Raw genomic sequence first — 16,643 nt, 5'->3', positions numbered from 1 at the left:
TTAAACTAACCCATATCACCACACCTGTCCCTAACTCTACCCTTAAACTGACCCATACCCCACACCTGTCCCTAACTCTACCCTTAAACTGACCCATACCCCACACCTGTCCCTAACTCTACCCTTAAACTGACCCATACCCCACACCTGTCCCTAACTCTACCCTTAAACTGACCCATACCCCACACCTGTCCCTAACTCTACCCTTAAACTGACCCATACCCCACACCTGTCCCTAACTCTACCCTTAAACTAACCCATATCACCACACTGGTCCCTAACTCTACCCTTAAACTGACCCATACCCCACACCTGTCCCTAACTCTACCCTTAAACTGACCCATACCCCACACCTGTCCCTAACTCTACCCTTAAACTGACCCATATCACCACACCTGTCCCTAACTCTACCCTTAAACTGACCCATACCCCACACCTGTCCCTAACTCTACCCTTAAACTAACCCATACTACCACACTGCTCCCTAACTCTACCCTTAAACTGACCCATACCCCACACCTGTCCCTAACTCTACCCTTAAACTGACCCATACCCCACACCTGTCCCTAACTCTACCCTTAAACTGACCCATATCACCACACCTGTCCCTAACTCTACCCTTAAACTGACCCATACCCCACACCTGTCCCTAACTCTACCCTTAAACTAACCCATACTACCACACTGCTCCCTAACTCTACCCTTAAACTGACCCATACCCCACACCTGCCCCTAACTCTACCCTTAAACTGACCCATACCCCACACCTGTCCCTAACTCTACTCTTAAACTGACCCATACCCCACACCTGTCCCTAACTCTACCCTTAAACTGACCCATACCCCACACCTGTCCCTAACTCTACCCTTAAACTAACCCATACCCCACACCTGTCCCTAACTCTACCCTTAAACTAACCCATACTACCACACTGCTCCCTAACTCTACCCTTAAACTGACCCATACCCCACACCTGCCCCTAACTCTACCCTTAAACTGACCCATACCCCACACCTGTCCCTAACTCTACTCTTAAACTGACCCATACCCCACACCTGTCCCTAACTCTACCCTTAAACTTACCCATATCACCACACCTGTCCATAACTCTACCCGTATCCTACCTCAATAGCAGCAAATGTGTGTTGCATGTTGCTTTGCATTTAGATGTAAGTACATAAGGCCCCCTAATATAAAATTGGGCTGTAAAATGTTAACTATATGTATGTATATTTTTCTTGAAAACCAGAACCAGAAGGTGGAATGAACCAGAAATGAAGTCATTATTTTAGGAAACAGATGTAATTTTTACACAGATAATAAATAACAAAACAGTAGTTGAATTATTTAAAAAGTAATAATGAAAAAACAACAAAATAACTCCCATAAAAATGAGAGCAATACATATTTGCTTACCAAAACTCATCACTTACTCATTTCATTTGGAGTGATTTTGTGTTCAGGTCTAAAGGTGAATTTAGTCATGAATGTAACCTTTGTTTTTTATCACATCTTTCATCTTCTTTTATTTGCCCAGTGAACAGACAGTGCTTTTTCTTATGATTTCTAAGACTCTTTTAATGTGTGTGATCAACAAATATTAGCATATACATTTAAAACATAAATTACACATTTGCAGAAGAAATCAAAATGAACTGAAATAGTGAAAACGGGAATAAAGGAATATTGAGTACAGACTGCTCAGATTACTGGAAATATAATCAAACTAGTGCTCTGTAAAGAAGTGTTAAATCTGCTGTAATGTATGTGCTCAGGTTTGACATGGAAATAAATTATATATATATTTAAAACAAATACAAAGTACAACCAAGTACAGATAAATCACAAACTGTCTGAAATGTGCAGTATGCAGTGGATGTTTCAGTGTTTCCCATCGTCTTTACTCAGTGCCGCCGCTCCCACGACGTTAGCAAAACTATCATAACAATCATATCGCTTCCTCGTTTCTTTCCCGAGTGACATAGTGTTCAGGTCTAAAGGGGAATCGACTCAACAATGTAACCTGTTTTTATTACCCACTGTCACAGTCCAAGAAAGAAAGAGTGAGGATGTATCAAATGGTTTGTTTCTGAGTAACTGTTTGGTTTATGTCATCAATTCTTGCTAAACATTAGTTATAGCCTGAGTAATTAATTAACTAGCCAAATGATATAATACATGAACACAGATGAGATGGGGAAACATGTAGGACTCCCACTGAAACAGCTGTGAAATTTGTGTGTTCAGTGTGCAAAGATTCAATATAAGAAAGAAAGAAAGAAAGAAAGAAAGAAAGAAAGAAAGAAAGAAAGAAAGAAAGAAAGAAAGAAAGAAAGAAAGAAAGAAAGAAAGAAAGAAAGAAAGAAAGAAACCATTTTTTACTGCAAGAATACAGGACAGGATGAATAGCACTCATTTTGTGATGCAGCCAAAGCACACATAATGCTGCTCAATGGGACAGACCGGACTGCTCACCTGAGGTGAAGGAGCCCTTGGCTTGAAAACTCAATGCTTTACATTTTCATACTCATTTTCTTCATAACTAAAATTCTCATACACAGTAGATTCACTCATCTTCACCTGAGCCGCTCCATTCCCTCCAATCTTCTGGATATCAATGATTTCTTCATAGTTTGAGTCCTGCGAATAGTTATTTGTTTTTCTTAAATTATAATCACAACATCAGACACACAAAGATAATGTCTCTTGAGGTAAAACTGTGATAAAATGTAAATGTTGCTGATATTTAAATCATTAAACAGAAAGCTCACTATTAATCACAGCTAATGCCTATCATGTTTGAATTAACCCCATGCCTTTCAAAGATTGTACGGCCTCAGATTACTATTGTTCAACATTCACTGCTCGTTAAAGCATCACACTATTACTTTATCTGGACAAACTCAGTATCATCAGAAAGATTAAAGACTCCAGCTTCGATATTTGAACACTGTTTATGATAAAACTGGGTTGCAGTGATATTCATTTCTTAATTTATGTCAGGAGTGCATTATAATCGATCCGTTATGAACGATATTTTGAATAGATTATCTTACTTTAGATAATTGTGACTTACTAAAAGAAACACTGTGCTGTTAATGGGCCCTTTGGGCAGGCATACTTTTAAGAAAACAAAAGATTCATTACAAAAGAATAATGAGGATTACGTCTCATACATTCAAAAGTGTGAAACGATCTCTGAGTGCACATTGTAGCATTAATTGAGCTGTTCTCCTCGCCAGACATTTGACAAAAGAATGCAAACATGTCTTTAGGCCAACAAATTTATTTGATAAAAACATCTTTTAAAAAAAAAACAGACATGGTCTTAGAAAATGTTTCATAAAATTAATAGTTTTGGACATAACCGCCTCAGATTTTAAATAAAGCATGGCCACACTTGTGATTTTAATTTAGTTGTAGTTATAAGTCGTTATACTACATTCACATAATATTTTATACATGAAGAATAACATTTACAATTTTTATTTTTATGTTTTAGCCTATATATCTCTATATTCATAACTGTCTGGGTAATTCTGAGTATTCAGCTGTAAACTATAAGTGTTGGATTTCTAAATATTAGTTCCCTTTCGGGGAACTCGAGCTGCGTCGAAACGCTGTGAGAACGCCTCTGCGTTAATGCGTCGTGAAGCGCCTGTAGAACCATTCCATCGGAAAAAAGATCGATCGTCGGCGTGATGACGTCATCGACCGGAAGCTATAAAGCGTCCGTGAAAACAAACAGGAACTAGCTTCTGAGCCTTCAGCAAGCGATCTGTGTGAACCTGTCTGTCTATTTGGTGTTTTTGTCTGTCTATATCCAGAGATTTTCCACCCTTTTGTTAAATATTGCAATATATATTAACAAACAAAGAGAAAATAAAATAGATAGTTTAAATGGCGAGTGAAAGCAGCTTTAAGAGGTGTGTTCATCCCTGCCCACGCTACATCACGAGCGGGGATACACACTCTCTTTGTGTAGCCTGCTTGGGAGCGCAGCATGCCCAGGCAGCCCTCGAGGGGGCTGCTTGCGAGCACTGTGAGCGTATGCCACTGAGAACGCTGCGCTCCCGCCGGGCACTCTTCGAGGAGGGTGCCTCGGCTCGTGTTCCCCGCGGCTCTGGTCCCGCTGCCGCCGAGGCGGAGCGAAGGCTGCAGTCGTGGGGATCACAATTGGATGTTGCAGAGGGGTTAGAGACGGGCGCTGCCTTATCTCTGCCCTCACCTGCTCCATCCAGCGGCTCTTCTCGGGGCATGGAAGCATGCATGGCGGTTTCTTCCCCCCCGAGAGAGTCGCCGGTGCTCCAACTATCCAGCTCCGAGGAGGTGGACGTTGAGAGCATCGCGACTGAAGATTCGCCACTTCAGTCCCCTGCGAGTGAGGAGCTCGTTGAGGTTTTAACGCGAGCTGTGGCCAGACTAAATATTGACTGGCCCATAGAAAGATCTGAGGCAGGAAGAAGAAAATCTAGTAAATTAGATGAAAGATTCCTGCCCGCTCGCGCTTCAGAACCTCAGCGAAGGGGCCTGCCATTCTTCCATGATTTGCACACCGAGGTGGCAAAGTCATGGAGGAGACCGGCATCATACCGTGTGTTCAGCCCTCAGACTTCGGTCTATAGCAACATCATGGGGCTGAAGCACTACGGTTATGGGGCGATGCCAAAGGTAGAAGAGACGCTCGCGAGCCATCTCTCGCCTTCCTCGGCATCGTCCCTGAAGGCCCCGACTTTGCCCACCAGACCATTAAAAACAACGTCGGCACTGGTGGGCAAAGCGTACTCGGCGGCAGGTCTGCATGCCTGCATACTATGGCAATAATGCAGGCTTATCAGGCTGACCTGCTCAGGGACCTTGATGGACGTGATGAAGTGGGGGGTGATATTATCAACGAGCTTAGAACATCTGCTGATCTTGCTCTCCGGGCCACCAAGGAGACGGCCAGATGTGTTGGCCGCTCTATGGCAGCCTTGGTGGCTACGGAGAGGCATCTATGGCTCAACCCCACTGAAATCAAGGAGAGGGAGAAAAGCTTCCTGCTCGACGTGCCGCTGTCTCCTGGCGGCCTCTTCGGTGACGCAGTACACACTGTCACCGAGAGGTTCCAGGAGTCAAAGAAGCAAGCTGCGGCGCTAAAGCAGTTTCTCCCTCTCCGGGTCCAGGTCCCTGGGGCTGCCGCTGACATCAGGCAGCCCAAGCCGAGTACGAGCTCCGCTCACAGGGCGCAACAGAAGCAGAGCGTCGCCGCTCGAGCTCCCCCTCAGCGCGGGGACGAGGGGCGGCGCTCTCAGGCGAGGCCTTCGAGGGGCAGGGCTGATCTGCGGACAGTCCTGATCGCCAAGAAGGCCTCTTCGAAGCGTTCCTGACGCCAGAAGTGTCAGGACGCTGAGGGTGGTTCCCCCCGTAGGGAAACGGTGTTTACCCCTGCCAACGGTACCCGTTTCCCTACGGCACCCTCGGGGGGCCGCGCTGCCAACCCCGCCGCAATGCCGGGGCGCAGTCGGTCTCCGCGGGCCACCCGAGGGTGGTCCGCACCCCCTTCGGGGGGCCCCCGAGCAGTCAAGTCAGTCGTTCCCTGCCGGTCCGCCGCTTCAGGGCACTGTGCTTGTTGCTCAAAATACACCAGAGGCCAGCCTCGAGAGGCTGGTTCCCTTAGTAGATTTTCTAGACGAGTGGAAACGTCTATCAAATATATCTTGTTGGGTCCTGCAGGTAATAGAAAAGGGGTACGCCATTCAATTCAGAAGTCGGCCACCTCCTTTCTGCGGTGTCCTACCCACAGAGGTGGGCCCGGAGCAGGCTCTGGTAATGGCACAGGAAGTAGAGACACTCCTGCAAAAAGGGGCTATAGAGAGGGTTCCCCCTCCCAGCAGGGAGTCTGGCTTTTACAGCCGTTACTTCATCGTGCCGAAGAAGGATGGGGGCTTACGCCCGATATTAGATCTGCGGCTATTGAATCGCTCGGTGGCCAAGCTCAAATTCAAGATGCTTACACTCAGACAGATTGTAGCGCAGGTCAAGTCGGAGGATTGGTTTGTCACCATAGACCTCAAAGATGCGTATTTTCATGTCTCCATCCTTCCACATCACAGGAAGTTCCTGAGGTTTGCCTTCGGGGGAGAGGCATACCAATATCATGTACTTCCCTTCGGTCTAGCACTGTCACCCCGCACGTTCACCAAGTGTGTGGATGCAGCTCTGGCGCCGTTGCGTCTGCAGGGCATCCGCATTCTGAACTATATCGACGACTGGCTGATTCTAGCGAATACAGAGCAGATGGCGGTTCAGCATCGAGATGCTGTTCTCGCCCACATGTCGAAGCTGGGGTTGAGGCTGAACGCCAAGAAGAGTGTGCTTTCTCCGGCTCAGAGAACCACTTTTCTAGGTGTGAGCTGGGATTCGGTAATTATGCGGGCGCAATTATCGCCAACACGCATAACATCGGTCCTGGCAGCCGTCAAAGAACAGAAGCTAGGCCGGGCCGTCACTGTGAAACAGTTCCAGAAACTGTTAGGTCTCATGGCAGCAGCGTCCAACGTGATACCTTTTGGCCTACTGTACATGAGGCCACTGCAGTGGTGGCTCAAAACAAAAGGGTTCTCCCCGAGGGGAAATCCGCTCCGCACGATCAAAGTCACGCGGCGATGCCTACGTGCTCTGGTCATGTGGAAAAACCCGGGGTTTTTATCTCAGGGTCCCGTGTTGGGGGCTCATGTTCGTCGCGTAACGCTAACGACAGACGCCTCTCTCACGGGCTGGGGGGCGACCATGAGTGGTCGCTCGTCCCAGGGTCTATGGCAGGAACATCAGCGGCACTGGCACATAAATCGGCTAGAGATGCTCGCAGTGTTTCTTGCATTGAAACAGTTCCTGCCCGACCTCAGGGGCCACCATGTGTTAGTCAGGACAGACAACACGTCGGTGGTCGCCTACATAAATCACCAGGGGGGTCTGAGGTCCCGTCCTTTGGACAAATTGGCACATCGGATCCTCCTGTGGGCCCAGGGGAAATTGCTGTCAATCGGGGCAGTATATATGCCCGGGGTCCTAAATCAGGAAGCAGACAGCCGGTCGAGACAGGGGCCGAGGCCCGGGGAATGGAGACTCCACCCAGAGGTGGTGGAGCTCCTATGGAAGGTTTATGGGAAAGCGGAAATAGACCTATTTGCTTCGGCGGAGAATTCCCACTGCCCGCAGTGGTTTTCTCTGACCCATCCAGCCCCGCTGGGGCTGGATGCCATGGTACAGGAGTGGCCGAGGCTACCTCTGTACGCCTTCCCCCCGATTGTCCTGCTTCCAGGAGTTCTGGAGAGGGTACGCCGGGACGGGGCCCAGGTACTTCTAGTGGCTCCGTACTGGCCGACCCGAGTATGGTTCTCGGACCTGATATCTCTCCTGGAAGGCTCTCTGATGGAGATTCCGACCAGGAGGGATCTACTCTCTCAGGCGGGCGGGAGATTCCTGCACCCACGCCCGGAGATGTGGAAACTGTGGGCCTGGCCTCTGAGGGGGCTAGGCTCATAGAGGAAGGTCTCTCGGCCGAGGTCGTAGAGACCATCCTTCACTCCAGAGCTCCGTCCACGAGGAAACTGTACGCTCTGAAATGGAAACTTTTCTCAGCATGGTGCAGAGAACGCCAGTGGGACCCAGTTAACTGCCCGGTTGGTACAGTGCTGGAGTTTCTGCAGGCAAGGTTCTCGGCAGGGTTGACCCCCTCCACAATAAAGGTGTACGTGGCGGCCTTGGGTGCCTTCCACGTCCCTTTCGGTGGAGTGTCTTTGGGAAGACACCCTCTGATTACACGTTTCCTCCGTGGCACTTTAAGGTTGAGGCCTGTGATGCACTCGAGGGTCCCAGCATGGGACTTAGCCATTGTTTTACGGGGCTTGTCCGAGCCTCCATTCGAACCCTTGGAGGAGGTTTCGGATAAGTTCCTTACCCTCAAGACGGTATTTTTGTTGGCTATTTCATCTCTAAAGAGAATAGGAGATATTCAGTCCCTGTCTGTAGGGCCCTCATGTTTAGAGTTTGCGCCTGGGATGGTGAAAGCATTTCTGCATCCCAGGCCGGGTTATGTCCCCAAGGTTCCTACGAGCCCACGGGGCCCCATCACTCTTCAGGCGTTCTGTCCTCCTCCTTTCACGACGTCAGACCAGGAAAGATTGAATCTGCTGTGCCCTGTCAGGGCGTTAGATACTTATGTCCACAGAGCTGCCCTGTGGAGGAAAACTGATCAGCTGTTTGTCTGTTTCGGGCCCCCTAAGAAAGGGGCCCCAGGATCTAAGCAGAGGATGAGCAAGTGGGTGGTCGAGGCCATCTCACTTGCTTATGAGGCGGCCGGGCAGCCGTCTCCACTGGCTGTCCGGGCGCATTCAACCAGGGGTATGGCTGCTTCAAAAGCACTTTTGTCGGGGGCTTCCCTCCACGATATTTGTAATGCGGCCGGATGGTCGTCTCCTTTAACCTTCGTCAGGTTCTATGAACTAGACCTGGCATCTACAGTTGGGGCACAGGTACTCTCGTAACCGTGTGCGCTTCGGCTTCACACATACGAGACACTTGGTCCTATGGCGATGTGGGTATAAGCGTTCTCACAGCGTTTCGACGCAGCTCGAGTTCCCCGAAAGGGAACGTCTCAGGTTACGTATGTAACCCTAGTTCCCTGAGGGAACGAGACGCTGCGTCGCTCTGCCATACTCCCGGCGTGTCCGTGATCACTTTGAAGGGGGGAGTGGGCCGACACCCTTGCCTCTTCATCATATGCATCTTCATCATATGCATCTTATCCTTTTGAATGATTTTTAATAACCTCATGAATTAAATAATCAGTTATTATCCTTTCAAAATAATGAATTATTTTGACAATCAATTTTATGTGATCATTAATACATTTAACTATTATTTAATATGATTTTGACTCTATGTCTGCTGTATGGTGTCTAATTTGCTTTCCAGAGACGGTCTGACAAAGACAGTCTGACCCCTATCTATGTGCCCTGATATAGATAGCCTGACCTCTATCTCTGGGTCCTGACCAACAGGGCCTTGGAGAGAAAGTTAGAACTTCCAAGAGGTGAAGCCTGCCTGTTGTTAGTAACCCCAGGACAGGAAGGGGTGGGAGGATTTGAGTCTCCCAATTGTGATTTCTTCCCATCTATATAGTGTGATTTTTTCCCATTGATAGAAGTACATTTTTGTCTTTATATTTCTTTATAGAATTAGGTAGATGACATTAGTCATACTTTTCTTTCTGGAGATGCGTTTGTCATGTGGTGTTGATATCTTGTTCTGTTGATAAGCTCACTGCTGCACTAACCTTGGAGGAGAGATGTGCCCTAGAGTCTTGTGTGTGTGTGTGTTACATGTTCTGTGCAGGTCTATGGAATGGATTGGACCGCTTTTCTCACACCCTAGACCTCTTGGCGTCTTTCTAGGACTCCCCTGAAGTCAACACTACCCCGATCTTGGGATTGTCTGATGTATACATCCTGATTAACAACAACAACATCTCCTATCTATTCTCGTGTGACACATTGTTTAGACTTTATGCCAATCAGTAATATTCCACGTGTTTGTAATGATGTAAATCATGCCCTTGAAATTGGTATAACTGGTGTGGTAATTTTGTGTAGAGTAGAGTCTGGCCTGACACCGCCCTGAGAGACTCTGAAGCTGACTCTACTGATGAAACTGCAAACTATTCTTCAGTAAAATTCTCTCCGATGATTGAACATCCTGACTCCTGGTCTTCATTTCGCATATCTGGTCTATGGGTCAAAACTGTAACCCCTAACAACTTACTTCAGGCTTTATCAGAAGTTAGTTCCTGTTTGTTTTCACGGACGCTTTATAGCTTCCGGTCGATGACGTCATCACGCCGACGATCGATATTTTTTCCGATGGAATGATTCTACAGGCGCTTCACGACGCATTAACGCAGAGGCGTTCTCACAGCGTTTCGACGCAGCGTCTCGTTCCCTCAGGGAACTAGGGTTACATACGTAACCTGAGACGTTATGTGTATATTCAGAATAACGTATGAGCAGCTGTCTTTTTACTATAAGTATGTCTAAATCCATTTGCCAAATTGGGGGGGGGGGGGGGGGGGGAGGCAAGGTGTTTATGTTAAATGTCCCATGACATGAAAATTTCACTTTATAAGGTTTTTAACATTAATATAAGTTCCCGTAGGCTGTCTATGGTCCCCAAGCAGCTAGAAATGATGGCAAGCACTGGGTATCCTGCTCTGTCTTTGAGAAAATGAAAACTCAGATGGGCCGTTCTGGAACATTCCCCGTATGTCATACGGGAAAGGTTACACCCCTTCAAATAGCGCATTCAAGCCAGAGGGCTAAAATCAGGATAGAAAAAGGCCTTTAATTTCAGAACATTTTATGAAGTAAGATTTATACTAACAATATAAGTACACCTCAGGAAATATTATAAAATAATTTTAAAAATCCATATCATGGGACCTTAAATAAAATTCATATAATTGCAATCCTCAGCATGTCTTTGTCCAGTAATGTGTGAAAAACTGTCCAAAGACCATTTGCGCAAACTGTAAACATACACTCATCCCTCCCTCTATAAACTCTATACACACTTTAATGATATAAAAACCTCTACCAAGACAAAAACACCTTTCCTTTAGGTGTTTGCAGTGTAATTTGAAATCAGATTTACAGTTTCAAACTAGGCCATATAAAGAGAAAAATGGTTGCGATAAGGAAAAAAATAAAGTCACTTACAGGTTCTTGTCTGCTTTGTGCTGGTGCTTAAAGAAAGAAACACTCAATAAGTTTGATTCTGAGAGAAATATGTGCTGAATCCTCTGTAATATGAATAGATAATCTGAAATCTATTATGGGATGGTCAGTATAATTGTTTATTCAATCAAATAATGATCATGTTGGTATTATGAAGAAAAAAACATACCTCCACTTGATTGTCCTTTTTGTTCTTTGTTTAACATTGGGCTTCAGAGTAAAGACAAAGCATTTCTTAAAAGCTTTACCACATTTCTGTTTCACAAATATGCAGTTTATAACAGTTTAGTTTACATGGTCATTATTTTGTATTAAATACTGAGCAGAAATATTTATTTTAGTGAAAACTGTAATTGAACAATTCATAAACGATAAACGAAAATTATTATTTTTAATCACTGAGCTCATTTGCAGATCTAGACATGTTGGAAGCTTATAAAAGTTGTGATTTGTACACACATTATTTTTAGCATGTATGTATATATATGTATGTGTCATTATATGATAAAAATGCATACAACTGTGATTACAAATTACACCAGGAGGTGCCAGATTACTTACATTTTCTTGTTTTTTGTTAAATAGACAATCAGACCACAAATTCCTGCAACTGCCACTAAAACTCCAATGACAATCCCAACTATCGCTCCTGTTGTCAGCCCTCCTCCTTCTCCTCCTCCTCCTCCTCCAATGACTATAGAAAAGATACATTAAACAATAATATACTGTACACAATAATAACTAATACACTTTATATAGACCACATCAAAACCTTCATAAAAAATTAACAATGAACCAATGTTAAAAAGTTGGAAATCAAAAGTTGAAAACGCATTTAGAGTTAGTTATATCACTTACCGTGAACTAGTAAAGCATGTCTTTTTGAGGCGCTTCTGGTTGTGATGCTATTCAAGGCAGTGCATTCGTAATCTCCACTGTCAGTCAAGTTAGCCTTATCTATGATGAACGTGTCTGTGTTCACATTGGTGTCTATTGCATTAAACATCCAGCTGAATGAGGCAGAAGGTACAGAATTTGCAGAGCAAAACAGAGACACTGGAACCCCTAAAACCACCACATCCGGACCCTTGATAGAAACCTCTTCTGGTCCATCTAGAACAAACACAAGAGACTCACTGTTAGAGCCCTGAAGTATGTCTATATTTCATCAGGTTTGAACTCAAATCATCGTGATGTTTAAATGTTTAACACTCACAGTTGATGATCAGCCTGAGTTTTGCGGTCTCAGAGCTGACAGGGTTTCTGTAAGTACACTGATATTCTCCACTGTCTGATCTCTGCACTCGACTGATGGACACTGATCTGTTATCAGATGAGAAGATGGTTCTGTTGCTAGGAGACAGAGGACTGTTATCTTTCATCCACTCCACGGAGGTGTTGGTACCAGTTCCCTCAGAGCTGATGTTAGCATATGAGTCGCCCTCTATTAATGATTCTTCTGGACCAGTAAGACTGACGTGAGACACTTTTTCTGCATAAACAACAGAAAAAAAACAAAGAATCTGGATATAAATTAGTCTTTCACCTTTAGGACCCACCCAACATTTGTAAAAACAGCAAAAGAGTTTGTGCCTTTGCGTGGCATAAAATTGCAAAATTATTACAAGGATGTACAAGTCGGATGAATCAAACAACAATTAGAGCCCTTATTTAACAACTGGCTAGCAAATTATAGTTTAAAAAACAAAAACAGGCATGTCAGGTGTATATTATGGACCAGGCCAATGGGCCCATCGGGGGTCTTTGACTGCAGGGACTAAAGGAGGCCCTATATTTCAAATCTGCATGTCAGGGCTGTACAGAAGGCCTGTCGTCAATGAAAAAAATGTTTATTTATGTTTTTAATTAAGAAAAGACTGAATGTCAGGGCTTGGGACAAGAGGAAAACTAAAGCATAAAAAACTATAGCATAAAAGATTATTATAATGGTAAAACATTTCCTAGACAATTTGCTGTTTAGTTTTATGTTAAAACAGTGTCAAGTTCCTCAAAACAATCAACAACAACAACAACAACAACAAAAATCTTTGACAGTGTATTTAGATGACTGTACTAATTACTCTCTAAAAATGGTTGCATTACTTATTAGTGGTGATAATCATCAAGCATCATTATTGTTCTCTTGTAGTATACTTATTATTATTATTATTATTATTATTATTCAGGACCAAAATTTGGCACCTAAGTCTTCCCACACGTTTTGTTTTGTTTTAATTTATATTAAAAACTAGCCAAATTATATATTAAATGAACAGAATTTGGAAACATGTAGGACTCCAACTGACACAGCTGTGAAATCTGTTCTACTGAGTTCAGTGTGCAAAGATTCAATATAGGCCTGCATTTTGTAATAAGTGAATATGGTAATGCTGCTTTTGGAGGTGTTTACTAATCCTCTGGTGAAATATTGAGTTTATTTGCAATTAATTTTATCAAAGGCTTTGAGTCATATGTAGTTGCTGTTTCTGTACATATCTTCTCTCTTTTCCTGTTCGTTTTTTAAATAAGTTTAGTTTTAGTTTGTTATTTGATGCTATAAAAATGGGGTTATGACGTCATGATTGACAGCTGAGATTGATGACTTCTCTGAGTGGTTATCACAGAGGCACTAAAGGACTTTTCTCTGGATTTTCAGGAGGAGAGAGGAGCTTTAGCTTTAATGTCTACATTTCCATAACTGTTTATTTCATACCGATAATGAATTGCTCTGGATCTGTCAGAGTATGGGCAGGCTTTTAATATCACGCCTCTACTTCTTGCTCTTTACTGCGCAACTTCGGTCCTGAGATCACTACTGTGCAGACTCGGTCTCAAATCTGTGCAAGATATCAGCACTGTGTGCTGGCCTCCAGAGGCTTTAACTGTCGTCAGTGAAAGCCAATGAAGTCGCATCGTCCATATTTTTTTACGGCCTATGAGAAATAATAATAACTCTGCAGCGCCTCCCATTGCCCCAGTACCGCAACACCATAATAATAACCCAGGCTACCCTAGCAACTGCTGGCTATCCTGGTAGCCACACCATAGCAAACACACAGAACACCATAGCAACACCCTATAAACCACCCAGAACAACTTAGCATCTGCCTAGCAACATCCTAGCAACCACCGAAAATACCCTAGCAACCAGCCGCAACTGCCTAGCAACAACTCAACATACCACATTAACCAACCTAGCAACAGCCTAGCAACCACCCTGAACACCATAGCAACACCCTAGCAACCACCCAGGATACCCTAACAATCGCCTAGGAACACCTGAGTGCTAACTTTTTCCATGGCAAGACCCACTCACATTTTTTTCAGGAACTGTATGTCTAGTTACTAATTAGCCTACTTTATAAATCCCATTTCCACGCTGACCACTTAAACAATACAAAGATGTAAAACTGCTCTTTTAATTCTTTCAAATAAATCATATAAAACTGCATACATTATTATTAAATTGGCCAAAGAATTTAAAGGGAAAAGCATTATACATTAAATGTTGATGTTAAATTTATATAGATTTGTTCTATGTAGTATGAATGCAGTTCATCAGAAGTAACAGTAATCAAATTACAGAAAAATTAAGTGTAATCCCTTACATTACTTTTTAAGGGAACAAAATTAAATTACAGGAAAATTAATAGTAATGCATTTCACCTAACACTGTTTAAAAATGTTTTGTGTACTCAAAATAAATGTGGTGGACTCAAATTAAATAATTTTGCAGTAGGCCTATGCTGAATATCAATTTTAATCAGTTTTTCCAAATGAAATGAGTTTACTTGAATAAAGTTATTATTCCAGTATGGTAGGAGAATTGTAAATTAAGCGTAAAATACTGAAAGCATGGGTTTGTAGTATGTTTACGTTCATTTTATGTAAAGGATTTACAGGATAATGTTTTACATAATTAACCAAATTTTAGCAACACTCACCAAACACTTGTAGTGAAGTTTCTCCTGTAAGTATTTCTAAAATACTAACTGTTAAAGTCAGTTTGTATATCCCAGAATCATCCAGTGTCAGATTCCGCAGCTCCAGAGCGAGAGTGTTGATGTCAATCCTGACTCTGTCTTTATATGCGGGGTCTACTGCAGGTTCACCACCAGGCGTTACTCCAAGTATAAGTGAAGAATTAAAGGACCATTGAGCAGAAATTCTCCATGTTGGGGGTGGGTTATCAGGAGCGAGTACGACACTTTCTCCTACTGCTCTATTAGCCGGCTCAGGAAACTGCAGGTCTTGACCTAAATATTGCTCTAAGAAAAAAATAATAAGAAAAATAATACATTTGTTTTTACATTTGCAGTTAAATTACATGTACTACTGTAACTACCTTCTAGTTACTTTTACTAGTAATAACAACAAAGAACAGCTCCAGTAAATGACAGACAACTTATTTTTCTGAATTTATGCATTGGCCTAAATAAAATAGGAATAATTTATTTTATATAGAAATTCAACACAGATAATTATATGCTAAAAACTGCTTAAAAAGTCTCACCAAAACACGACAATATCCACAGTGTCCAGTACAAACGATAATAGACCATCATGCTCGAGCTCTCCTCTGTCAGGAACTGCAGCTCAAATCATCTGAACTATTTACATCAGTTTTCAGTTAATGATCAACGGATCATAAAGAGTGCAGAAAAAAAGATTAAATAAAGAGTGAAGAACTCACTGCGCCACCTAACGCTGGATAATAACACGAGTCATTTCTTAGACTTGATCATGGAAGAGCAATAATCACTCCAGTCATGTAACATCTAAATTAAAGAAAGTGCAGTCTCGTATTTTTCTTTACTACTGTTTGCAGGAGTGCCACTTTTATGAACCCCCTGCAGTTTATTGTCCCCAAACAAACCAACAATTATTCAGACCATCATAAAATCTACACGCTCAAAAAACATAGATAAAACATTTAAAAACAGTGACAAACATGTTTTTATATAGGGGACGAGTCGACGAGACGACTTTCATATGCTATCAGTTCAGTTTAATATCCAGTTTTAATACCAGATGTACAAAAATGTAATATTTGAATACTGAAAATGGATACAGGGCTATACCTACAATATTTTGTAGACTACATTACAACTCAACCCAGTAACAGTAATATAACAACAGCATTATAGGTAGTTTATATACAGAATTTAGGGATACGTTGTAGATGTCAAATCAACTTTTCTGTAGCAGAAAAAGATTGTATCAAAGTTTGAGATAACATTATGGGCAAAAATGTACGTCTATGGATCATCACTGGTCTCCACTACTTGCCATTTGCTTATTTGTCTCACTTCACCAAAAGTTCAATTGAATTTCATTAGTCATTCATGAAATGATAATAAAACCCAGATTACTTTTGCTGTTTATTCTCTTTATTTTCTTAAAAATGTGGTCATTGCAAATTCACTTCAGTTAAATATCATTTGATTTGTTTGCCAAAAAGATGCTTTAAATTTGATAGAAGGTCATATTTGAATATTGGTCATGGTGTTATAAAATAATGTGTAGTGATTAAAGCCCATAAATAACCAGCTCAAAATGTCAAAAGAAAAACAAAAAATATATGCAATGTAAAGATAAAGATAAAATGTGAATAAATAGAAATAGAAAGTGCACAACATGAGTCACAAGCAAAACCACAGAATGTTTTTTTCACGAGTGTAAAAATGCAGCTACTATAGGAAATATGCAAGTACTCAACATTTCTGCTTTTTCAGCAGCCATTTTAAAAGATCAACAAAAGGGCAGGGATTTAAACAGCTGTTTTTAATTCCTCTTTATGTCTTTGAACAGTTTTTTTTATAAAATGGGTTAACATAAGGTGCATAATTTCTTTAGAAATGAAAGCTTATG

The 16,643-nt window shown here is 42.7% G+C and overlaps 1 protein-coding gene across 1 annotated transcript; it reads right to left on the bottom strand.

Moving 5' to 3' along the window:
• Positions 1–1,697: 1,697 nt before the first annotated feature.
• On the bottom strand, positions 1,698–16,514 carry LOC137083925 (carcinoembryonic antigen-related cell adhesion molecule 20-like). The gene is made up of 8 exons (XM_067449862.1): positions 16,487–16,514; positions 14,717–15,040; positions 11,989–12,264; positions 11,631–11,885; positions 11,334–11,466; positions 10,942–10,982; positions 10,755–10,780; positions 1,698–2,640 (listed from the first exon to the last, which is right to left on the bottom strand). Exons 1-8 carry the CDS (start codon positions 16,512–16,514, stop codon positions 2,506–2,508), a joined length of 1,218 nt encoding a protein of 405 aa, XP_067305963.1. The 3' UTR covers positions 1,698–2,505.
• Positions 16,515–16,643: the final 129 nt, after the last annotated feature.

Source organism: Pseudorasbora parva, chromosome 7, assembly GCF_024679245.1.
Source record: "Pseudorasbora parva isolate DD20220531a chromosome 7, ASM2467924v1, whole genome shotgun sequence".
NCBI classification, from domain to species: domain Eukaryota; kingdom Metazoa; phylum Chordata; class Actinopteri; order Cypriniformes; family Gobionidae; genus Pseudorasbora; species Pseudorasbora parva.
Note: the sequence above shows the minus strand (reverse complement) of the source record. Positions and strands in the feature narration are given on the sequence as shown.